This window comes from Puntigrus tetrazona, chromosome 25 (assembly GCF_018831695.1).
Source record: "Puntigrus tetrazona isolate hp1 chromosome 25, ASM1883169v1, whole genome shotgun sequence".
In the NCBI taxonomy this organism is placed as follows: Eukaryota; Metazoa; Chordata; class Actinopteri; order Cypriniformes; family Cyprinidae; genus Puntigrus; species Puntigrus tetrazona.
The window spans coordinates 9,095,348-9,122,148 of record NC_056723.1 but is presented as its reverse complement, the minus strand read 5'-3'; the positions used below and the strand labels follow the sequence as shown (position 1 = coordinate 9,122,148).

Sequence of the window (26,801 nt, the reverse complement as noted above, 5' to 3'; positions counted from 1 at the left end):
CCCTCTTGATTGCAAAGGTTATCGAAAAATTGTATTTTTAAGATTTTAAATATATCACGCAAATATGGGGTTTAAAAATGTTAATTTTAGCTGCACTGTACATTCTCATAAAATAAAATAAGTTATACTTTCGTAAAGGTAAATTAGCACAATATTTACATCGTCTCTTACAGAGAAATCAACCGTTACCATTCAAGAGTTTGGGGTCGGTAAGATATTTTCATGCTTTTGAAAGATGTGTCTTCTGCTTAACTCTGAATTTAATAAAACATACAGTAAAACTGCAATACTTAGTTTTCAATTTTTGAAATGTAGTGAATTTTCAGCATCATTAATCCAGATTTCAGTGTCACGTGATCAAGTTAATATGCTTTTATTATCAATATTTAAAATAGTTTGTTTTTCAAGATTCTTTGATTTAATAAAAACTGAAAGTAAACAAAAAAATACAATAAAATGAAATAAAAATATTATTATGACTGATATCATTACTAATAATAATTGTGTGTAAATACATCATTAATAATAGTTATGTTATGTGTAAAGACATCATTAAGATATTAATATTAGATATTTAATTTGTGACTTTTTTGTTAATAGAAGCCTGGAGTTTGTTTATTTTTGGAAAAATCCAAATATTTTCCTTTTTTTTTTTTCAATAATAGCATATTATAGAGGTTTCGTAACAGCAGAAATCTTTAGAAAATGCACTTCCTGAATGAATGTCTTTAAATGAAAGTAAAAACAAAACAAAAAGGTACTTATCCCAAACAATAGTGAACGACACTCACTGCGTAGATTCGGTGGCATGTTTTTATTCCATAAAGGGTGTTTCTTTGAGATGTGTTCCCCGTGAATAACTGCGCTTCCAAACATCATCTCCTGAATGAATGCATGCGTGTGAATGAATGGAATTCAGCCACAGTATTGTGGCTTTCTGATTTATTTATGTTAGCGGTTTCCATCAAAAAAGCTTGCAGTGAAACTCTTGTAATACTTCTGTTTATACTGATGATTTTGACAGTGAGGGTGAATTTAAAAAGTGTTGACCCAGTTTACAACCCCTCATAAACTTGTCAAACAAACAGGCGAACGAGGCGAGATCTCTTTTGTAGAGATGTTATTAGAAAGCGAAGAATGTTTGCTCCTGACAAAATATTTGGCACAATACCTCATCCAAAATAGCCTTGTTTTTCCAGAAAAGAATCCTTCCTGGCTGTGCCCATCGGGTGCTGCTGTTTTCCTGCCATTCTTTAGACTATCACTTGATTCTCTCTTGTCTTCCTGCTTTGAGCCTCAAGAGCCTGTATATTAGTGTGTTCCTGTCAATCAGAACTTAAGGGAGTTTGTATTAAGGGCTTATCTGGCAAAGGTACAGAATACATGAATACATACATAAATCTCAAATATTTTAGCGTAAATATAAATACATGAGCTCACACACATAAATACAATAAAACCTAATCAAATTCTATTTTTTTGATTATATTATGCTCATTATACTATTATTACTGATACAATTACAATTATCAAAGATCATATTATTTAACGTGAAATATTCTTATATATTTTATATATTTTTTTGTGGTTAATATAAGATTTGAGAATGTTGCCGATTTCCAATTTGTTTAGTTCGAGAAATAACCAAAGATTTGATCTTTTCTGTTAATAATAGCATAAAATATGGAGGTTTCGTAACAAGACACAACATGCTTGATAGGCGTAAGTATCTATTATATTCTTTATTCGTTTCTACAGTTGAAAACATGAGGAAAATATTTCAAGAATTACTAAGGAAATGCATCTAGTCTAAACAATCTGAACACAAGAGGAGTGCTACAGTATGAGGCATTAAAAAATTACAAAAAGACAAAAAGTTTAAGATCACACTGAATAGAAACAAAGTCAATGTGTCTTTACTGCAATGAAAACAACTCTTTGAGAGAAATCAAATGCTAACATCAGTACAGAATCCATACCAGAGAAAAATCAAAACGCATGCAGCCTTAATGCAGAAATCATGCTGGATTATTAGAATATTCTTCAGTGTTTGTTACCTTGAATACCACTTCAATTCTCCTCAGAGAAATCTCTCCTAAAGCTCTATTAATATTAATTCATATTAATACTCATATCATATTGCACAAGCCCAAAATCGTAAATTTATTCGAATGGATGGGTTGGGGTGGAGGGGGAAATCACAATGCATCATTTTGAAAACATTATGTAGATTGGATGGTCATATCAGAGATTCAGTGCCACCGTAAAAATTATTCTAAATTAGATTTGCACCCGTCCTGCATCTCATTATGACTGGCTCAAAGCTTATAATGCTAGTGTGGCCCCTTTAAAAAAAAAAATATATATATATATATTACACATTTGCTGACAACGTAATAAGAAAAACAAGAGACCACTTTGGCTTTTAAGTATTTTTGTACCGTAAAAAGGTGGTTTATTTGATAATTATGCTGGAATAAAAGTAAAAATTCAGTAGCACACTGCAACTGATTAAACTGCACCTGAGATCCGTGGCCATTCAAATGAAACAAGTGATCAAATAGTAATAATAAATGATTGACCGTCACATTTTATGTTTAGTTTTAATGAGGCTGTAAAAACTGCATTGGCCTATTTTTTTTAAAAACTTAATGGATTTAAACCAAATATTTTACACAAGAAACAAATGGCTACTTTCATTACATAATATACAAATTAGCATAAAACACAACCATATTTTGTGATTTCATCACTTACTAACTTAAACTACTTCATAAGATAAGATATAAAACAGCGTTTCCAACCAACCTAACACAATGATTCCTGTGTAAATAAATAAATTGTGACTTATTTGGTATGTACAGTCTTTCTTTCCAACTGATTGTAATTGAGATCAAACTGTTACAACTCGTCTGTAACACAATAAAACTGTAGCCTATTTTCTAATATGGTCATCTAGGGTAAATTAACATTAATATACATTAGCATTGACTTTCATCTTCAAATGGCCACTGCATCAGACTATCATTAATACAAAATGTTTCATGTTAAACGCGTCGGGCTGTGGGTTTGAGCTTCGTTTGCTGCCGGCCGCTGTGAAGCGGGTCCCCAGCTGTGCAGGGTGGTGTGGCGATGGTGCCCTCTGTTGCTAAGAGTGAGGCAGTGCAGGCGTGGTTGAGGGAAGAAGGAATGGAGGGAAGTATAAAAGACAGAGAGAGAGAGAGAGAGAGAGAGAGATGGAGAGGAGGAGTTCTACTCATCGCAGCCCAGCAGCTCCATTCGCAGGGTAATGCGCTCATGCCACGCCCATGGCAGGATGCGGACGAATCGCGCGTAGAAGGGGGGCTCGAACACGTTCTTTTTGTGCACGTTGTTGTCGCTGTTGCCAGGGAAAATCTGCAGGTGAAGCAGAAGGAAATAAAGATGGGGTGAGACAAGGACGTGACAGACGGATGGGGGGAAAAAAGGCAGAGTGTGCGGCCAACGCTGTGGCCAGTTGAAAAGATGTGTTAAAACGACATTCTGTCTTCATCGAGTCGAGACTTCGTTTCGTCTGTGGGATGCAAGCGAGGATATTCTTGAGGACGGTTTCAACTTATTTTTGTCCAGTTCACTCATTTCCTCAAAATATCTTCTTTTGTTTTCGTAGGATTGGAGCAGCGTGAGGGTGAATAAACCGTTATGGTTATGATTTTAAGATTGATCAGATACAAAATAAAAGCTTTTGTTTGCATATTATGTGCTGTGTATATTTATTGTTTATATATAAATACACGCATCCATGTATATATTTCAGAAAAATGTGTTGTTTGTATTTTCAGTATTTTTATATATAATATAAATTATATGAATATAAATATGTATTTATTTAGACACATAATAATAATAATAAACAGTACACACATATATATTATGTAAACAAAAACATATTTTGTATGCGATGAATTGCAAGTAATTGTTTGAGAGCACTATATTAGTACTTATTTATAGTATGAAATCTAATTCAAGTAATTTTATTAGTTTTTTTCTATTTAGTTTTAACTGATTAATTATTACTTTTAGTACTTCAACCTTAAACATATTTTATTTTATTTATTTTAATCAAGGCAACATTTCTTAAATCTTACATTTTTTTTCCAAAAGTTTTTCAGGAAACATTTGCATTTTATTTGAATTTACAATTGTTTTAATTAAGTTAAAACTAATTTTTATAGTTTAGGTTTACACTGAAAACTGCCACTAAAACATACAAACATAGTTTTTAACATAATATTTATGTTTCAATATCAGTATCAATAGTTCAGGCATGAAATTCTACATTATATGCAATGTTTCCAGCCAATCAGATTTAAATACTCATTACCGTTTACCTCTATAACCAGGACAGTGAATACTATATCTGCGTGCTATGTAGGGCCTCATCTTAACCCACCTCCTCCCCAGCACCGCCTGTCTAGATCTAATACGGTAGAACCTCCTCTCTCTAGCAGGAGCATGTTTCTTTTCATTTTATCATCCAGACATTTAGCAGAGACAACTCTACAAAAATGTCTTAACTAAAATGCTTTTATGTAGGTTTTTCCATCTTATACCTACCAGTTTTTATATTCCATCTTATACTATTGCTTATTATAACATATTTTATCAATATTTTAAAAATAGTTTTATTTGATAACACAAATCACAGCCACTAAAACATAAAAACAAAAAGGTCAATTAAATCGACATAAAGATATAAAACCCACTTTTGTTCAGAGCGAAACATTTAATGGATAAGGATAGGACTTGTTTTAAAGGAGCTAGGCAATAAGGGTCGATTTTGAATTGACTTAAACTGAGGAATCCATTCATGGTAAAAAACCAACCTTATCTGTTTTTGTCTTGTCGTCTTTGAGTATGGTCCAGTACTTGCCGTCATCACTGTGAGCCACTTTAAAGGCAGACACAAATTGCACGTTGCCAAAGTCTTTGGCCCCTTGTGTGATGATCCCCGTGATGCGCTTTGGTCTAAGCAGGTCCACCTAAAAGAAAAAAACCCAAAAACAACTCAGCAAGTGGTCTTACATCAAAAGCTGGCATTTAGTTATAATGATCTGCGTTATGACAGATTAACTACTGGCCTCCAGATAATTGCGTAATTGTAAGAGCATTGCTGTTTGTAAATGATAGCCTCTGAGGACAGTGCAGATTGAAAAACTGACGTTCTGCCTCTGAAAGGTCATCCAATGTGTAATTGTGCTAGGATCCCAAAGCAACGATCAAGAATGTATTCATTTCCTATGCAAACACTGCCAGACATTAACAGAGGAGGAGATGCTCAAACTCAACTTGGACAGTATCCAGGCAATAATGGCTTTGTTCAAAGTTGGAGTAATATATATGCACCATCGTTCAAAAGGTTTGAGGTTAGTCAAAAAAAAAAAAAATTAATAATAATAAAAAGTTAAGAAATTAATTTATCATGGACATTAAATTGATTAAAAGTGACAGTAAAGAAATTTAAAATGTTACAAAGGATCAGTCACATCCAGTTTAATCACATCAGTCAAAATAAAAGTTTTTGTTTACATAATATATGTGTGTACCGTTTAGATTTATTATGTATATATTAATACAAGCACATGCATGTATACATTTAAGAAAAATAGGTTATGTTTACATATTAAATATGTTTATACACAATATAAAATATTGTTTTTACTTTAAATATATGCCACTGTTGTTATCACCTTTTGTATATGTATCACAATGTCCACAACTCTATTAAGCAGCATGACAGTTTTTAACACTGATATCGATCAAATGAAATGCTCTTGTGTTATGGACTCACCCCAGATGTTAGACATGACTGTAAATGTAAGTAGGATCTGAAGTGAATCTGTCAAGTGTGTCGTCTCACCTGCAGCCACTCGGGAGGGTTTGTGGTGGCTGCGGTCCAGGCGTTAGTCTTGCCCTGCTTGTCCAGACGAGCGTAATCACGGGTGCCAGGTGAGCGGCGACTCGATCCCCAGGTGCGGAAAGTGCTGGAAGCTGTCATCTGCCTGTCATCGATCAGCCGTGACTTGATACCTAGCGGCTCGGAGCAACCTGTCGTGTTCAAATACACTGTGAAGTGAGACGACAGAAAGAGGAGGGACGGGACAGGAAGTGGCAGAGAGATGGATGGGAAGCGTGTCAGCACAAGCAGCACAAACATCAGCACTGAGCAAGTTTCATGCAGATGAGCGGCAAGATGCTGTGTGTGAGATGGGGTGTGTGTGAAGCGCATGCAGGCGGTGTGTGAAGCGTGCTGTGATGGACAGCCTGAGAGACACAGACAGTGAATGAAACATTGACATGAGTGCCTGTTTTTATTATTAGAAATTAGACTTTCATGTAAGGATGCATGATGTTACCTACCATATAGGCTGATATTAGACTTTAAAAATTTTTTTTATTATTGTTATTTTATCATTTTGTTTTGTTATGTTTAGATGACCATTGTAAAGTTCACTTAAGTTAAATCTTTTAGAACAGTAATAACTACCGATAAATGATTCATCTCAAACTGAGTATCTATTGCTCATACTGTACATTAAAATACTGAGATGCAAATCATTATATACAGTAGTTTAGTAAATCATTATATTATTATTTTGTTAGTTACTAAACTATGTATGTGTGTGTTTTATTAATTACATTACATTAATGACATTAATTAATTAACTGGCTGAATTACTTAAATATTTTAGAATTCATAATGCAGTTTTTATTAAAAGAAATTTCTTTAAAAAAAGATAAATAATTATTTTGAAAAATTGTATATTCACTAATTCATTTGCCAAAACGTTAATAATTATCAGTTTATAACATCAGCCAAAATATTCTAATGTACCAGTGCTGCCCCTACTTTTACAATATGATAATAATATAATTTTAAACAATGACAAAAAAATACTTTTTTGTACTAAGCAGATACCACAAAATAAATTAATTATTAGTGTATAAAACATAAATTATTGTTTTACTTGCCAAAACATTAAATGTTGATTTATCATCTCAAACTAAATATTTTAATGCGTCAGTGCATCCCTCCCTACTTTTTACGATATGAAAATAATATGATGTAATAATACATATTATAACGATATTTTAAACGAATCATCAAGAAAAGGCTTGATCTTTCTTAATCTCCTGCAGAAAACAAGAACAAATTGTACCAAGCACATGCCACGCAAATTAACCAGTGCTGTTGATCATTACTATATGCAGCTCAAGACGTGTCAAATGTGCTAAATAAGTCAAATGTCTGAGAGGTTTCTGCTCAGAACGTTTACTGGCTGGAAGATGTGACTTTGTTCCTTCAGCCAAGCAGGCTGCGGTCCTTAACTTCACCACAAAGCGAAGCGAGGCAGGAAATTGTGATGCAGCTTGCTCACTTGTTCTTCCATAAAACCGCAGCAGTATTACCATGCGAGTTGTTTTGTCTTTTGGCTTCCATAAATCTGTTCTTAAGAATGTATAAACATGCAAAAATATCACTGGGACTTTACCGTTGAGTTCACAGCCCACCAGCTCCAGTCTCAGTGTGCAGGCTTTCTGGCACACAACAGGAGCGATCGTATGTACTGAGCTATGATTGGAGGATCGAACAAGTTAGTCTTTGTGCCATCGTTGTCCATATTACCAACGAAGATCTGGAGAACAGAAATACAATTTTTAGTTATTTAAAAATGTAAACATAAAAATACAATTTTATAATATAAACAGTAGACAAATTTTAATCGATTTAACATATTTGGATGAATGAACATGTGTGTGCTTTTATTAAAATATGTCACACACACACACACACACACACATATATATATATATATATATATACACATATATACATATACATATATACATATACACATATACATATACACATATATAGAGAGAAAACAATCATTTTTTTAATTGTTATATTTTCTTGTGTTTTATTGTCTGCAGTTTTATTGAGTTTAATTGGTATGCACAATGAAAACCCATGATTTGTAAAAACGTTATAATAACTATAAAGCACGAGATTGCAAGCATCATTACAGTATAAACTGAACAGAAAACTAGTAGATACAAACTGCAGGCTGTCACACAGACGCGTGCCGCACACACAACATATCTCCGCATGAGAAGCGTTTATTAGACCAGAAGAGTGTGGTCTCAAAATTAATGTGAAAGATCCAAGATAACACCAGCAGGAGTCACTCATACTTCATTAAAGAAATAACAGGCATTTGAATTTGATGAAACCGTTTTATGTTTGATTTATTGATTGTTTATGTTGCTAATGGTGGTTGCTAAGGGTGTTGCTCAGTGATACCAAAAACTATAGAATAGTTTCCCAAAACAAAGAGAACGGAGCTGCACTTGGAAGCTCGAGAGGCGTTTCAAAGATGGCTGCCGAGTAACATGGCGCACACACACACACATTAATCAATTACATAAGAAATGTAGTGCAGTAATATATAAATTATATTACTACTATGCATCACCCTTGTCCCATACCCAAAAGTTTAATTCTAAACCATAAAAATCCAATGCTAAAAATTTAATAAAGAGAAAAATGAGTGAATCATCACCACATCTTTGCTTTGGCCCTCAGGTCTGTACATGGTGTAGGTTCGCCCATCTAAACTGGACGCCACCTTAAAGGCTTTGATGAACTCGGCTGTGCCCATGCGACTGGCCCCTGGGTAATGATGCCAGTGAAACGCATCTTCCTCTGCAGGTTGATCTTGCATTAAAATAAATAATTAAGTCACTTTTTGCGTCAACAAATAATATTCGAACCCTGAATATGTGAACCAAACACACTTGTTTACCTCGATCCAGGGGTTCTTGTCATGTGTCGCAGAGGTCAAGCGTTAACAAGTCCCTTGTTATTCAGTCAGGCCAATTCGGCCCCCAGCGCTGTAATCCCAGGATGCCGTAATACACAGAAGAGGAAGAAATCTGAGACTCGGCAATGCCTCCTCCTTCCATTCCCAGCAGAGAGATGCATCCTGGGGACCAGAGCCAGACATTAGCAGATATTGAAGTACTCAGGAGACAAACAGGCTTACTGTGCGACAGACAGATGGATAAACAGTGTGATGACCACATTCACATGAGAGACATAGACATTGTGTGCTGAATGAAGTCACCAAACCAAAAGCCAAATATGTGGAGAAAATAAAAAAAAAGAGAGAGAGAAACTGCGTGTGCACTGGCAGTGTCCTACTTACGCAGATTGCAGTGCTTTCCCACATAGGGTGAGGGACATTTACAGGTGAAATCACCATCAAGATCTCGACAGGTGCCTCCATTCTGACAGGGCTGGCCAGCACAGTCATTCACATCTGCGGGAATCATAAGGTTTCTGTAAAACTCATCAAAACTGGTCTGGACAAGCGCAACAGTAAAATAAAGCAGTTGTCTTTGTGACCTCTAGGTGGCAACATTCAACTTCTACAATGGTCTGAGGTACATGAAAATGAAAAATTCATTGCTTTAAAAGCTAAAATTATCTAATATACGTATTTATTCTGCAAAATGGTTTCCAAATAAGTTTGTAACATGATATATCCTTTAAAGTCACCTTAATGTATTGGCTATAATAAACATTCTTATTGCTTGAACTTTTTTTTCTGATTCTCATTTCCTCAACAATTTACGAAATATCTTCAAATAGAACACTTTATTAAATAATTTTTCTGCATTTAATATTTTTATATGAAATATAAAATCTTTCTGTTCCATTTGTTTGTCTTGCTTAATTTACAGTTTATATTTTAATTTAAATTGGATATCAATTGTTCTTTTGATATTCTTCTTAAGAAGGTAAAGAACACTGGGTAAAAACAGAGGTATTATTGGTTCATTTGTTTCTAAATGTATTATACAGCAATTTAATGCATTCTGGAAAAATGTTTTTTTAGCATATTGCTGAAATTCTAAACATACGCTGAACTTGTTAAGCAAGTTTTATTGCCTACAGAAACTGGCATAGAAGGTGAGGAATGGAAAAGTGATGGGTTAGAGACAGGTGGAACAACTGATTTTCCCTCATCTAAAACCAACCCTTCACTGCATTTTAAATGGAAAGAACTAGAGTTGGAAATTAAACGACAAGAGCATGAGATTCGTAAGTTATATTTGCGTACAAAGGACAAGGAAAGAGCATGCACAAACTGCTGTTTCTCCTCAAATTGTTCAGCCTGCAGAGAATGTTATACATAGATCAGCTGCTGTAGCTTCATTTGATCCTATTAAGCATATGAAGCTTGAACCCCATGCTTATTCTATTGCATTTGATCAAATTGCGACTAACATCAGATGCTTAAATCAATGATGCAAGCTCACTGTGCCGAGTCTGGTAAGGATTGGGCTGATGATCTTCCTTTGCTCTTATTTGTGATCAGAGAAACTATTCAAAAAGTTATTAGGCTACAGTCCTGCGGAGCTCATTTTTGGTCACATGGTTTGTGGCCCATTAAAATTATTAAAGTGAACAATTGGTTGCTGATAATACTCCGCTTGTTCCTGTACACACAAGGTATGTGAGAGCGAGAATTAATTTGGCAGCGTCTCCAGCTGATATGAAGAAGTATTATGGCTGTAAAAGTATCGCTCATTTCAGCCAGGCGAGTCAGCGTTGATGGGAGAAAAAAAAAAAAAAAAATCGACTGACACAAATTTTGTGACTATTGTAAAGTCAATGCAGTAACCAAACCTGATTCTGCATTGACCAAGTTGGTCCTGCAAACTTTGTTTGTTTTGTTGTTTTTTTCCTGTTAGCTAGCAGGGGGGAAAGAAATTGTATTTTATTTGCTATCTGATTTCTAGGTTTTGTTTATTGTAATTTTCATTGGCAATTTGCCCCTCCTGAAGTTTTTTGCCCCTTAAGTTTCGTTACATAATAAATATTATTTTACGTGCACTTTTTGTGTCTCGTAGTTGAGAAATTGGTGGTGAGAACAGGGACCCCAGGGATCTTTCTTAGAGAGATCCCTGTTAGTAGTTACGGACCGGTTTATTTTCTCTTTGAATAGCAACATTTAGACAGCTATGTGTTCTTCTTCATATTCACAGTCTTGGAAAATTGCTGTCCTGAGAAATGTTTGCTCATCCAGTCAGAGATGTATCACTCTGTTAACTGCAATAAATGTTGTCCAGAATGTGGGTATAAAATTAAAGACTGAAATACTTGTCATAAGGTTTGTCACAACAGCGACCCAAAATTGAGGGCAAATAAAAGGAACCCACATATGACACAGCATAATCTCAGCACGACAGGATTTTTACAGCCGTTCATTAAGAGGATATAGGAAGCTGAGGGAGGCCTGCTGAAGTTTCTAATCCACTTAAGAGCAACAGCGCCACGTCAGATCACCAACATGCTTCCAACGCAAGTGTGTCAGAAATATTAAAAGGTCAATATGAAGACGCACAGCAAGGGTCTATAACGGCCCTCATGTGCCTGAGGGGCAATATATATTTACGAAGAAAAAACGAAACATTAAATGGAGTAAAAAGAAAGAAAGTCACTCTGCAATAGAACATTCCAGCAAAACTGAAGGAAATCAGTGGGATTATCTGATGTGTGCAGATGGAGCGTGACTGGGTGTGACCGGTCACAGTGGTCCAGTGCCAACACAGTGCTCAGACATACTGAAACACTTCCAAACCTTCAGAGGTCAGCGAGCAATACTTCCCTATAAGCGTTCGGAGCAGTCACTTTATGCTGGACTGACCTAAAACAACTGCTGAATAAATCACAGCTTCAAGCTGCATTTTTGGCGTTATCCGTGTATCCTCTATATTCGTAAGATAAAAGATTAGTACATAGATTTGTTTGGTTTTACCACTGAACATCACTAAATTACAGTGGCCCTTGTAGCGCACAACACAACGGAAAAAGACTGAAACAAGCCGCAACACACTGAAATTAGCACAACACGAGCGGAAACAAGAAACACAAAGAAAGATATTTCAAAAAGGTTTGTCCATGGTGACCCAAAACAACCTGCTTACAAACTTTTCTCAAAATATCTTCCTTTGTGTTCAGCAGAACAAAGAAATTCATGCAGAATTCAGACTACCCCAGGGTGAGTAAATGATGATACAATTTTGATTTTGGAGTGAACTATTCCTTTAGGTTGCAATTTAGCATTTAAAATATATGAAAGTTACATATAAAAATCTATCAAATACATGCATTTCTTCAAAAGCATATCAAGAGACTATAAAAAATTACAATGTACTTTAAGGTAAAACTTCAGAAATGATAACAAAGTGCACTTTTTAGAAGTATATTTAAGTGTGTTGAGAAACGGTCGTGAAAGTAGATGGCCTTTTATACCAGTAATATTACATTATCTGCAAGTACAGTTTAAAAAAAACAAACATGTTTTTAAGATTACACTACAAATGCACATTCTTTTTTAAAGGGCCTTACATTTCAAGTTTCCATTTCAAGCATGGCAACTCGGAATAAAACTGTAAAATGTTAGCGGTTATTCCTAATGTTAATGTAAGAAGTGGATCATTGCTGCCCACCGGGAAGCAATTCAACACAGTAGTGCATTGTATTACTTTGAGAACATCGATATCTAGCTACATAATGTGAAATGCAATCTTATGTCCATTGCAGCATCATCCAAATCAATAAAATGCAAGGTCAGCAGGTCTCCACTTCCACATGTGACGGTGAAATTGGGGCATCCAAGAGAAAAAACTGAAGCATGCTGGGAAGGAACAAAAGAAAGCCTTTACAACTGGCTGGTTCTGTAATGTCTTAAAATACAGCAGCTACACACTGAGTCTATGCAAAAAACATATAACATATTCTACATTCTATTGTCTTTTTATCCGTTTGTGAAGATGGCTGCACCATATATGTATTTTTTCATGTCAGCCTATTGATGTAATCTATAATCGTTATGCGCTTGTCGCTAAACGAGGAAAACTAAACTTAATGTTATTTGATTGCTTCCTTTGTGTCTTGGCAACTGAAATAATGCAATTAACACTGAAGAAAATAAATAAAAATATGTATAAATAAATAAACTTACCATAATTGTAATCATGAAAGACATTTAAACTAAACTTAACCTAAAATGAAAACTGAAAATATAAAAATAAAAGATTGAAAAGAATTTATAATATTAATATATACTTTTATAGGATCTAAATACTACACTGCTGTTGATTGGTTTGAGAAATGTTTTGCACTTAAGCCCCAACCAGCCATTAAAATCCCTTGACCGTGTTGTATTACAAATTTATAAAAGGTTAAACACAGACGCCAATATAACAGTATATGCTGAATGTGTATTGTGATTTACATTCTAAGAGCAGGAAGCCCAAGCTCCGAGACAGTTATCTTTTGTCTTTCAGTTCTTGAACATCTGGTAGGTGTCCTAAATCAAGTGTGAATGCTAATCCTAAGGTACAACTGTGCCTTTTGTTTCACCTATGCATTTGAATGACACCTGGATGCTAAATAGATCAAGGATCGGGAAAGTTCCTGTTCTGGGCTAAGTTCCTGATCGCATTTGCATACTCTTGTTTTACTGGTCTCCACCTCTGTGTACTCCTCCCCCTTTGAAACATATATACTTCAACCTAACATGTTTCGGTTAGATTTGTTTCTTGGAGATTTCTTGAAGATTTTCTTGGAGATTGCTTGACGATTTTCTTAAAGATTTCTTGAAGACTTCTTGCAGATGACTACAGCAACGAAATAAAAAAACGAACTCCTGCTTTACCAAGAATCTCCTGGTCTCTTCTTAAAAAGAAGCTACAAAAAAGTTTCCAACAGTTTTGGTGCCGTGACCCGGATAGAGCTGCTCATCTGAATCCAGACTGAAACTTCAAGTTCAACAAAGATCTGACTTTGATCCAGACTGAATCTTTCAGTACAACTAAGGGTTGGTGAGTGTAACTCTATCCAAAGAACCATTACAGACCAGTACATGTAAACCTCTGCACCGTCAGAGAAGAGTTAACAGACAGCTGTAGGGTTTGGTTAACTAGGTTATCCTCTAAAAATTCATTTTAGGGAAGACTTTATCCTCTGTTTTAGGCAGGGAAGATTGGCATTACTTGCTAATATTTGTGTATCCTCTGTTTTAGGCAGGGAAGACTTTATCCTCTGTTTTAGGCAGGGAAGATTGGCATTACTTGCTAATATTTGTGTATCCTCTGTTTTAGGCAGGGAAGACTTTATCCTCTGTTTTAGGCAGGGAAGACTTTATCCTCTGTTTTAGGCAGGGAAGATTGGCATTACTTGCTAATTGTTTGTTTTATCCTCTACTTTGTTAGAGAAGGTTAACCATAGTTGATCTGTGTTAACAAGTGTACCCTCTGTTGAGAGACGTTAAGTGTTTTCTTTGTGTAAGGAACAAAAACAAAATCTACAATGTTCAAAAAGAATGCTAGACTCATTTCCACAACTGAGAAAGGTGGTCTTGCAACTCCTTTGTGGTCAGATAGTGAATTCAAATCACTTTTAGGCATGCAAATGAACCTTATAATAACTGAGAAAGTTAGACAAAAGCTAACTCAAAAATACAAGATCCATCCAGACAAGACTTGGTCTGTAGAGGAGTGTAAAAAGGTTTTAGGAGCATGTTTACGTAAGAACAATTTGAAAGGCATTATCTGCTGCCACAGGAATTTGGCTTAGCACTAGCTACACAACAATCTCAGCGCATCTCAGAACTAGAGGAACAGAACCAAGAGCTATGTGCTAGAATATCGGCTTTGACAAAAAAAATTAAACCACAATAAAGTTTCAGAAAAAACTGAGGTGGACGTTAATCAGCCTGATAGCACATATCCTGACTTGCAAGCCTTCTTTGAAACTGAGGTGCCTGTAGATTCAACAAAGGTATGTGGTGCTAGGAGAAGATCTCAGGGAATTGAGTCAGTTGAAAGTGTTCTTCCCAACTCTTCTGTTGTCCAGGTCCAAAGCATTGCAAAAATGCTTGGACCTAAAGATATAGAGGGAATCTCCCAGAGCTTACCCTCACCTACATGGGAAAGAGACTCTAATGTTAAAGCCAGAGTAAGGATTGCAGCAGCATCCTTTAAGGTCAACACTGAGAACAGGCAGAAATTTAAATGTCCTAAGAGGGAGGGCAATTGCCATTACTGTGGAAAATCTGGACACTGGATAAAAGAGTGCAGGAAACATAAAAAAGACTTTAGGAGGAAATTAACAGCGTTACCCAGCTCCCACTCAATCTGCCAGCTACTCTGAAGCAGACCCCCCCACTTTACCCAACAGTTGGAGCAGTTTGCTCAGGTGTTAGCTGTTAGGGCTGTGAGTACTTAATTTAAGGTGTCTCCTTCCATTGAGAGAATGCTAGTCAAGTACACTCACAGCCTTCAAAGTTATACTACAGCACACTCCAAATTACACCTATCCTCTATTTTATGATGTTTGCCATGACTGACGTTTCATTGGAGGATGAAGATGTTTTTACAATAATGGTTTACAAATCACCTACAGGGACAGACTAGGACACATAGACCAGTGAGGAGCCCAGGGAAGAACCGAACGCAACAGGCCTCGGGGGCCAACCCCTGCGGTGAAGATTTTCCTCATAGGCCTTTCCCCATCCACTAGTCTATCCTTACCTCACTGGTCCATAGGTGTCAAATGACTTAAGACTAGGTCAACAAAACCACTATACGATCATCAAAATTTAAACCACTATACGATCACCAGAAGTCTAAAAAATGTCTATGCATGAATACTGCTGGTCTGCTGTTTCTCTGTTTTCTTGTGTTTCAGGTCCGTGTATATGCAAGGTCATCTCATATGCAGCACCCTGATTTACACCTCAGACATCCATGAACAAGCTTCATGAGGACAAAGAGTCATCCGAATGATTCTACAGGGGAAATGGACTACAGGAAACAGACGTCACAGTTATTCAGGCGGCATGGACTTCAGAACTTCCACTCTTATGCTACATGATTGTGTCATCATGTAGTTTTGTACGACATATTACCACCCATGTCGTATTTTGTCAAGAGTTATGGTTCTGAAAAGAACTATTACAACCTAAGCAATTCTAGGCAAAGACACATAAGATATGTGCCTGTAACTTTTTCAAGTTGCATGACTGCAAGATGGAGCATATGTTATTAAACATAGGCTATAGAATGGATTTTAGAAGGATTAAATTTGTGTTATGTGAGAGTCATTAAAACTCTCAAATGGGGATTGTTGTATTACAAATTTATAAAAGGTTAAACACAGACGCCAATATAACAGTATATGCTGAATGTGTATTGTGATTTACATTCTAAGAGCAGGAAGCCCAAGCTCCGAGACAGTTATCTTTTGTCTTTCAGTTCTTGAACATCTGGTAGGTGTCCTAAATCAAGTGTGAATGCTAATCCTAAGGTACAACTGTGCCTTTTGTTTCACCTATGCATTTGAATGACACCTGGATGCTAAATAGATCAGGATCGGGAAAGTTCCTGTTCTGGGCTAAGTTCCTGATCGCATTTGCATACTCTTGTTTTACTGGTCTCCACCTCTGTGTACTCCTCCCCCTTTGAAACATATATACTTCAACCTAACATGTTTGGTTAGATTTGTTTCTTGGAGATTTCTTGAAGATTTTCTTGGAGATTGCTTGACGATTTTCTTAAAGATTTCTTGAAGACTTCTTGCAGATGACTACAGCAACGAAATAAAAAAACGAACTCCTGCTTTGCAAAGAATCTCCTGGTCTCTTCTTAAAAAGAAGCTACAAAAAGTTTCCAACAACCGCAATGCTGAAGTTTAGTGTGAAAAAGGAAAATTAAAGACACTAGTTGAGAAAAATACAGCAATTAGAGGTGAGAAATTCGAGTGAGAAAACTAGCTCTTATTCACTGGAAAATAGGAAAATTACACCGTAGTGGCAGAAGGGCAGCACCAATTTAGCTAGCTAGCTTTAAATGCAGGAATCAAGCGCTTCGTTAACGCTTCGACTTACTTGCAGACACACAGAGAGGCACTGATTCTGCATTTAAACCCTCCAGCAGGTTTCTATTTCAATCAGCTCAGCTAATGTGACCAGCGCTCCACTGCGTAAAAGCTTTTGACACAGATTTCACGGCCTCTTGCGGGGCTTTCAGACCAATTTCATGCTGTCAGTGAAACATTGCTGCCAGCTGAGAGCTGAGGATGTGCGGACTTCATTTACTTTGCCTCCTCCACTTGCATTTTACCCCAGCAACAGGGCTAGCGTGTGACAGCGTGGGTGTGCTACGCTACAGTCATATTTTCATTTGTGCTGCCACTATGTTTGGCACAAACTACGCAGTTTGCGTACTCCACAATCTTTGCCATCATCCGAGCATGATTTAGACGTCTCCCAGAGGGATTAAGAAGCTTTTAAACAGTCAATTCAACGTCATTGCTATTCTAATCTAGTCAGATTCCCAGCCACACTGAAGATGAGCCCGTATGTTTAACTAAACCCAGTCAAAACATCACAGCCCTGCTATCAAGCGCGAGAAAGCTGGCACCGAAGCCATAATGTCCACCGTAGTGAGAGAGAACGTGAGGGAGCCTCTGTGGTGAACTTAATTAATGCCGTCTTAAATGTATAGCATGAAAAAGCAGCATTCAATTATGGAAGGATTTCTGGCTTTGCTTTTTCTCTTCTTGCAGATTAATGCGCTGCCCGTGAAAGGACAAGATTACTTTGTCAAATCTGTGAAATCAAAATGAACTCCTCAAAGTAATTGAATATAATTGAGAATGAAAATGAGAAAATAACAATTAACCAAAAAGTGTTCCTTTTTTAAAAGGAAATCTTAGTTTCTGCCAGTTACTCATCCTCATGTTTTTCTAAACTTGTATGAATTCATTTATTTTGTGGAAGACGGAACTCACTGACTGATTACAACAGTTTTTTATTCGTTTAAATAAAAATAAGAAAGTTTTAAGGCAATTTTTTAATTCTTTTTCTGAAAAAAAGGCCAAATCCATTTGTCATTAAATTTTTTTTTTAATGATTTTATTGAAAATGATTTTATTTCGTTTTAAATGTTCTCTCCGGTCTTAATAGTTGCATGCGTTAAGATAGCAGAGATTTGACCATCTGCCCTCATTACATCCAGATAGAGCTCCTGGAATTGACGTACTTGGTGAAATAATTAGTCATGCATTTCTAAAGAGAACAGCTGCATGTGATATATTAGCCTTGCTGTGCAAAACAACAACAAAAAACTCTTCAATATAAACACTTTCTGCAATACTGTGTCTAATTCGTCCTTGCAAGGGAGATACGGCCAGACAAAGTTCATAAAGTTCATCGAAAAAAACATGTATGCATATTTAAACTGCATCAACCAGCATGCAACAAGAAGCTGCTAATGCAAATTTACCAAAGAAAAAGTGCTTCCATTAATATGAACGCATTTTCAAACGCAATTTTTATTCATTAAATCAGTCAATTTTATAAAAGCGACTCACTGTTCTGGCAGTGGATTCCATCAAAGCCTATGGAACACTTGCAGACGTATTCACTGAAGACGTCTCCTCTTCGAGAGTTGGCAACGATTTCACAGAAGCCATCGTTTTTACAAGGGTTAGGGTTGCAGGGCCCTGAGAACAAAGGTCGTATGAGCAACGATAAAGCTTACTTGAAATGCAAACAAGTAACCTTTAAACATATGCGTTCACATAAATAACTGATAAGACTTACCAAAATCAGTCTTGTTGCAGGTAGGCCCAGTGAATCCTTCAGCACAAATGCATTTAAAGGGGTCTTTTCCTTCTTCTGTCACACAAGTTCCTCCGTTCAAGCACACATTTACTTCACAGCTGTCAGCTGAGAAAAGACAAAGACAGTGGATTTGATATAACATCCATTATTGACTGAACTTTTAATAGAACTCAGTGGGGTTATTTCATTAAACACGTAGTTTTTATACAGTTATACATGTGACCCTGGACCACACAGCCAGTTGAGGTTGAGTATGTATGTTAAAGTATATTTGTAGCAATAGCCAAAAATTGCATTGTATAAGTCAAAATGATAATTTTTTTCTTTTGTGCCAAAAATCATTAGGATATTAAGTAAGGATCATGTTCCATGAAGATATTTTGTGAATTTCCTACCATAAATATATTATAACTTAAATGTTGATTAGTAATATGCAACGTTAAGGACAACTTTAAAGGTTTTCTCGGCATTTTATGTGCACCCTCAGATTCCTGGTTTCAAATGGTTTGATCTCAGCCACATATTGTCCCATTCAAACTATACAGCATAAATCTAAATAAAAAAAATTGACACTTATGACTGGTTTTGTGGTTCAGGGTTACACACACACACACACACACACACACACACACACACACGCATATATACATACACAATTATATACAAAGGATTACAGAGAAAATATTTGCGTTTCATGAACCATGGGTTGTGTTTCAGAGCCATCAGCAGTATTTTCTGATGGTTTAGAATTCTGTTTCTTTTAAAAAGGAAGTGAAAAAGACAATGAGTTCACTGTTTGGTCATGTTTTTATTAGGGTTGGACAAAGTGGACACGACCCAAATTGCTGACGAGGCCACAGCATTACAAACGTTTCTAGAAGTTTCTTTGCAGTCCTGTGGTCTATATAAAAATTGTTTGTGAAGGTCAGGAATCTTTACGTGGGCTAGCAATGGACTGAGGAAAAAAGTATGGAAATGCAAATGGAAATTTTGCTGAATATAATAATATATCTTGTAATTTAATAATAATAATAACAACAACAACAACAACAACAACAAAACTTATATGCAGTTTTAAATAAATTTAACAACCGCCTAAAGGATCAATGCAAGTAATAATAATAATAAAAAAATAATATATCCAAAGTGAAGGAAAAAATAAGCAATAAAAACATTTTTGAACTACATATTTGTTTGCTGCATTAAGCTAAGGAAACTGCACCTCTTACACTTTTATGAACTGTATATGCCGAGATGAAAAAAACAACAACATCCAAGTTTAGTTTTTGGAGCCGTTACTATCTTTAACTGTTAATTTTAGCCTTACATACAGGCCTTGAATTTGCAAAGCTACAACTTTCCACAATCTGTGCCGGATTCCCACAACTCTGTGTAAATGACACCTCAGTGAGAGACTTCCTGCGCATCGTTGTGTCTTCCCCTGGCGTGGATCCAAAATACCACAACGGAGACACTCAGCGGAGTTTATTCGAGGTGAGCAGCACTCGAAATGATAATTAGCCCATGTTTCAAGCAGCTCCACTGCAGGTTTCAACCGTGTGAACTTGTTTTGCGCCAAGACATCATTTGGTGAACAATCTCCTCTAATTGTGACAAAAGGCAACGGCCTTCACGCTCAGGACTGAAGCTTCTGGGATAACGATAAAACCCCGGCCTGCATAAACAGAAACGCTCTTATCCAAACGATTTCAATGTTTATCTTTGGAATGGAATGCATCCTCCTATTCACACTATTCCAGAAGGCTGAATAACAATTCCTTTGAATATTCTCAAGGAAAAAAAATTCCTTTGGAATTGCTTTTGATATAATACCCAAGGAACGAAATGTTTAGCAACTTAGATCAACCCATCCATCTCAGCTAAGCACAAAAAAAAAAACTCCAGAGGAACAGAAACTGTTTATGGATAGTCTGAAGGATTCTTACCGAACAGTTATGACAAAATCGTCAAAGTTAGGAACTGAAAGTTATTCACTGCTGCTCAATAACTTTAAACACAACTCAATTCCTATTCACAATTCTGCTTTTGTTTCCATAAAATGTGACTCTGAACAGAAACAGTTTTATCTCTCTGAAAGGAATGTCTTTGCCACTTTTTTTTAATTGCTGACATGGGCAAACTCTTGCATCTAACAGGATAAATTAAGAAAAATGAAAACTGAGCCATCATTCTGTGAAAAGCAAAATAAGACATTTTGCAGAATGTTCAAGCTGTTATTTTCCATGCAATGAAAGTTTAAGTTAATCAAGTTTGCTTTTGTAAAATGCAATTTGCAAAACAATTGTTATTATCAAAAATTGTGTTATTTTAATTATTATTACCATAAATAATTATAATAGTATTGTCAAATGGTAAAATCATGCTTTATTGCATCTAAAATACAAGAAATAATTATACTTTATATATTTAAATACACACACATGCATGTATATTTATGAAAAAATATGTTGTTATATATATACATACACACACATACGTAAATATTATTTGTCTATATACTGCATGTATATATTTATATATACACATAATAAATGTAGAAAGTATACACAAACAAACTTATTTTGGATTTATTAATTGCTGTGAAATGTATATGATGGCATAATAATAATAATAATAATAATAATAATAATAATAATAATAATAATAATAATAATAATAATAATAGATTGGCATATTTTTAATCAAAAATGATTTTGTTATATTTAACTATTTTAAAACATTAATTTGAACAGTGTTAAATGTCTTTTCATTTGTCCGTTTAAAAGTATCTATTGATGTTTTTAATGTTAAAAATATTTTATTTATTAATTATTATTTTCTTTTAATTATTCTTATTCTTTTAATTCTCTAGCCACTATTCACTTGTACTGCAAGGAAATTGCAAAAAATAAATATCAGAAACTTATTTTGGGAAGAAAAAAATATAAATATCATAGAATGACATGAGGTTGAGCGATTTCCTACATAAACTATTACTTTTAACACTACCTGAGATTAGACGTATGTAAACAAAAGAGGGTGGATAATAATTCATGTCACGGATTCCACATCATGATGAATCACCTAACAGTATAGTTAACCTAGTTAGACTGTCAGAGAACTCAATGTTGGTCTAATACGTTCTGGAAGGCCATTACAGAACTGAACACATCAGCTGAACACAAAGCTGTTTGATGAAGTGAAACATTTGATCAGCGTCTCATCAGCTGAGCTGGCCTTTTGATCAGCAAAAGCTCTGAAATGGGAGTGAGAGCAGATTATTCCCACAGGCTTTCGGATAGATGGCTTTAGGCGCTATAGTATATCACATGGTCTTTCTCGGAGTTAAACGTGTTAAGGCAGGCAGCTGTGGGAGTGTTCGCTGCTCTCTCACAAATGAGGCACGCAAACAAGGACAAAGAAATCAGAAATGAAGTCTGGCCAGGCAACTGTGACCCTGAAAAAACAAGCGGGCAGTGCTGAGCCAACTCACAAAATGAGCAATAACCAATGTGCAACTGACCCAGTCCCAGTATGGTCAAAAACTCTTATTGTGGCTGCACTGATATTAAAAATGTGCAGCCTTCAAGGGATACACCTAAAAATACAAATTTTGGAACAGCAGTGGAGCTAAGAGCTGATGTGTTACAATATTTTTGAGTTCGGTGATACTAGTGTCACAAAAATGACAAATGTCAGCTTTAAATTTTAAAGTAAACAATCCAATAACGAGCATATTTGATGTGCTACCATTATGGTTATGGTTTGCCAGAAAAAAATACTACATTTTTTTAACTTAAAGAACCAAAATGAACAGTTTGAATCTGAAAATAACAGAACAGCTCAAAACCATAAAACCACTAGCTCCTCCGATTCATATATCTGGGACGTCACTTGAGTCATTTCAAAAAGAAGCAAGGCCTGACCTGCAATCTTATGAGTACAAAAAAAATATATTAACGAATGACGCTTAAAAAGTAGGGAAGGGCTTTAGAAATGAGTCACTGGCATGAGGAGTCATTCGGCTACAATCTGCTGAGCGGATCACGCACACTTGGCCAACAAAAGAACCCTTGACTGTCTTATTAGGAACAGGTGCAAAACAAAAACAACAGACTGGAAGACAACCAAAACACTGCACACGTGCATGTGAGCGCACGCAAACGCAACAACACACCTACAAACCAATCCCGGTCTGATTCTGGGGATCAAGAAAAGATAGTTATCATATTTGGGTCTTTCACTGTTTTTTTATTTTATAAATAATACTGTAACTTTCACAACTCAAAAAGTCCCTTAAAAAAAAAAAAAAAAAAAAAAGAGCATTTATTGACGATATGCTGCCAATGTTTATCGTAGTATTTTTGCTGGTGTCTATTTAGTAACATTTCTGTATTTTGTCTGTTGAATGTCTATATTTTATATATACACACACACACACACACACACATATATATATATATATATATATATATACACACACAGTTTCTTTATTATATATATTATTTATAAATGCATAATAAATATACACACTCATGTGAACAAAAATTATTTTTTGTTCCCGATTACTTCAATTATTTGACAGCACTAATTATAAGAGCACTTAAAATGATCAATGTAAGAAAAACAAATTAAGAAAAAGAACATTCTTTGCCTAGACTTGACACTAATAAAATATGTATACAAGATCCAAGTAATGTAACAGAACCTTTTAAGTTAAGTTAAAATAGGAGATCTGTGTCTAGGTGCTGATTTATATTACAACCTCTGTGTATATTTAGACTCCTAAAGTGTTAGTTTACCTCTAGTGCTTTATAAGGCTTATTGCTTGATGCTAAAGGTGTCCTGGAATTGTTACTCCACATTACTGCTGGTGTGAATATGCATGCGTGTAGGTGTGTGTTAATGTACAGTGTGTTTTCTCAGCTATGCGGTCATTCGCACATCATTTAAATGCCTTCAAACGGCTCTGGGGAACTCGGTGTTCCAACCTCGCATTCCTACGTCACTGAATCCCACGTTAAAACTCCCAGAACAGCTCAATGCGCTGAGCCGTGTGGATTGCACCTCTTAATGACCAAGCAAATGATCCATAAAGATATGGTCTGCACATCAGGAACATACTGTTCTTTGACCAATAAACACCTTTTTTTTGGTGAACTGTCAGTGAGCTTGCATCTTCAGGTGAGATTTCTGTAAACTAAAGGCATTTCTCTAGAACACCACAGCCATCTGTTCTTAAAAATAACCCACAAAGACTAAAAATACACTCTGACGTACAGAGAAAACAGCCATTCTCTAAGGCAACGCAAATAGGCTTATAATTAATCTTACTTGGAAATGCTATAAAGCAAAGCATAATATTTTGGCATGATGCTTTTACACGGATTCAAAATGGACATAAATCCAGTGCAGTCGATCTGTTCAAAAACTGGTAACGAAAGTTTCCTGACAAGTGTCGGAATATGCGATTTTAAAAATTCAATACAGCAGATTGGAAAATGGAGCATGAGACCAAGATGGAGCGAAATGAGAACTGCCATGTTGCTCTGCCTATGAATGAAACATTGATTAGGGCTTATTGAAAATTAATCACAGGAGAAGCAGTCTCATTGGGGTTCTATTAGGAATGGAGTCAGGACAAATGAGCCCATCCCCGGAGGGGAAGACCCTGCTGCCAGATGGCACGGGCCACGCGACAGCTTTTGAATGGCTCGCAAACACATTCTTGCAAAAGAGAGCGAGTGAAAAGCGGGAGGCAGTGCAGTCGCTATAATTAGCGTACTCTCCGTCAGCTGACCTGAGAGGCCTGGGTTACGTTGATAGAAGTCTGTGTTTGCTGATTTTAAGCAGTTTTTGCGAGATTTTGATGGATGAGCGCTGATCTTAGATCAGCTTGAGAGTACAGCTTCTATCCAAAGCTGTTTACCTTTTCAATCCCATAAGTGAGCCAAACAGTTCCCAACTTTTAAAGGGAGAGTTGACGCAAACTAAGAGTCATCATTTAATGTGGTTCCAGACGTGTAGGAGACAAAGGAGATGAATGTTTTCGCTATTCTCTTTCATACACTGACACTGAACGGTGATCAGCAGCTGTCAAGCTCAAAAAGTACCTAAATCCGTAAAATAAATGGTCAATTTGACTATGTACCAAGTGAGGAACCGACTGATATTCAAATCATTATTTAATAAAAAAAATATTCTCAGATTACTTGATTATGTCAAATGCCATGCTTTGGTACTAGATCCCTTACTATTGATAGTTGGCACCAGGTTTGACAAGCTTTTCCTTACTTGAAGCTATAGTATGGTTATAGAAGAGTTGGAATAAATTGCAAAAGTCATACAGACCCCCTTTTATGGTGCTCTTTGTCCTGCATGGTCACCATCCACTTTCAATGAATAGAAAAGAGCAGCTACTAAACATCTGCTTTTGTGCTCCATGGTAGAAAGGAATCACACAGGTGTTGAAAAGCCACAAAGATAAGTAAATGATGTGCAAAATATCACAGAGTGCCAATTTCATCACCCGAAGTGTGAATGAACAAGATCAATGAGATGACTACTGCACCACTTGAAAACCTGGCAGGAAATGCTTTAACACGGAAAGCTCCCTAACGTGGAACAAAACCACAAGCAGTCAAACTTACAGTAATGAAACTGGTGATGAATTTTCCAAAAGTTTGCGCAAACCTGTCCTGCTGCACTGGTCATTAGTGGCAGGAAGTACCCTTGCCTCGTTGGGCATGTTAAAGTGGCCACATTCATTGGAAGTGACTCAGTGATTTGGTCACTTGAGCCACACCTACAGACCGGAGCCAGATCATGGCCTGAGGCTCGACAGCACGCGGGAAGTGTGTGCTTAAACAAGGAACAACATCCTTGGAGGATAAAATGAGGGATAGGGCCAATTAAATAAGTAATACTGGAATCCAACACTAAAAAAAAACAACACATGGAACTACTAAAAATGTTGTATCTCTCTTTGCTAGTTCAGGGTAAATGGAGGAAATTCATTTAGATATGCTGTCAAAAAAATCTTAACACACATGAGTGGCAAATACATGAAATTTGGTGTTTAAATGGTCTTCCACGTCTGACCATTCAACTATAAAAGTCTGCTCAAGCCTGTAGGTCACTGAGAATGGTCCTGAAATCAGGACATGATGTTTTGTATAGACAACAAAAGGACAAAGCAGAGAGCCCAAGGCGTTAAACGCAAGTACAGACACGAATAATATACATTTTGGTCTAAGAGAGACATCATCTAGATGACCACAGGGACTTTCCATAAAGTGCAGACGCCAAGACTTGTTTACATGAAGACAGTGCGAGAAAGAATGACACTAAACATCATTCATTCATTACTGCATGTACCAAAGCAAAAACACGGGCTGTATGACACACGCACACACAAAAGTATTATGAAAAGAAGCTGAACATTTAAAACGTTTAACGTCAAACTAACACGGACAGTAGACTTTAACTTGCTTTTTTTTTTGTGAATGTAGTTTGCCACGCCGTTTCTATAGCGCTCAGCGCGCAGACGAAAACAAAAACACTTACCGCTCGCGGTGGAGACTGTAGCGGCAAGAAGACACGCCGCAAAAAGTGGCAAACTAACAGACAAGCTTGAGAAAGTTCTCATGATGCCTAACTGTAGTTCTTCGGTGAACTTCTCGTCGGTCTCAGGAGTCGTTCGGTGTGAATCCGCTCGCCGTTATGACTACGGGCAAGATTAGAGGCGAGAGAGGGACAATATGTGCGCTCCCACGTGTATCTCCGCTCTCAGCCAATTACATCCTGTTTTTAAAACGTGGCCACGCCCACGGCCCCGCCCCTAGGGTATGTATTAGAGCGAATAACGGTACGCTGCTCGATTGACTTGATACAGTAAACAAAACAGCTCGGTTTACAGAACGAGAAAACGTTTGGTGGTTTCAGGCGTTTTGCCGTGTTTACATTAGGGGAAAAAAACTGAAAATATTTACTCATGTTGTTTCAAACCTTCATAACTTTCTTTCTTCTAAACCTAGCTACAAAAAAAAATCTACATAG

The 26,801-nt window shown here is 36.3% G+C and overlaps 1 protein-coding gene across 1 annotated transcript; it reads right to left on the bottom strand.

Annotated features, from left to right (window-relative positions):
- Positions 1-1,727: 1,727 nt before the first annotated feature.
- On the bottom strand, positions 1,728-26,522 carry mfge8b (milk fat globule EGF and factor V/VIII domain containing b). The gene is given in 14 exon segments (XM_043228602.1): positions 1,728-3,396; positions 4,866-5,021; positions 5,900-6,087; positions 7,533-7,598; positions 7,601-7,676; positions 8,604-8,710; positions 8,713-8,758; positions 8,847-8,884; positions 8,887-8,922; positions 8,925-9,026; positions 9,249-9,362; positions 18,491-18,622; positions 18,723-18,848; positions 26,310-26,522. Coding segments are annotated over 14 exon segments (1,413 nt in total). The 5' UTR covers positions 26,392-26,522; the 3' UTR covers positions 1,728-3,252.
- Between the last annotated feature and the right edge of the window lie 279 nt (positions 26,523-26,801).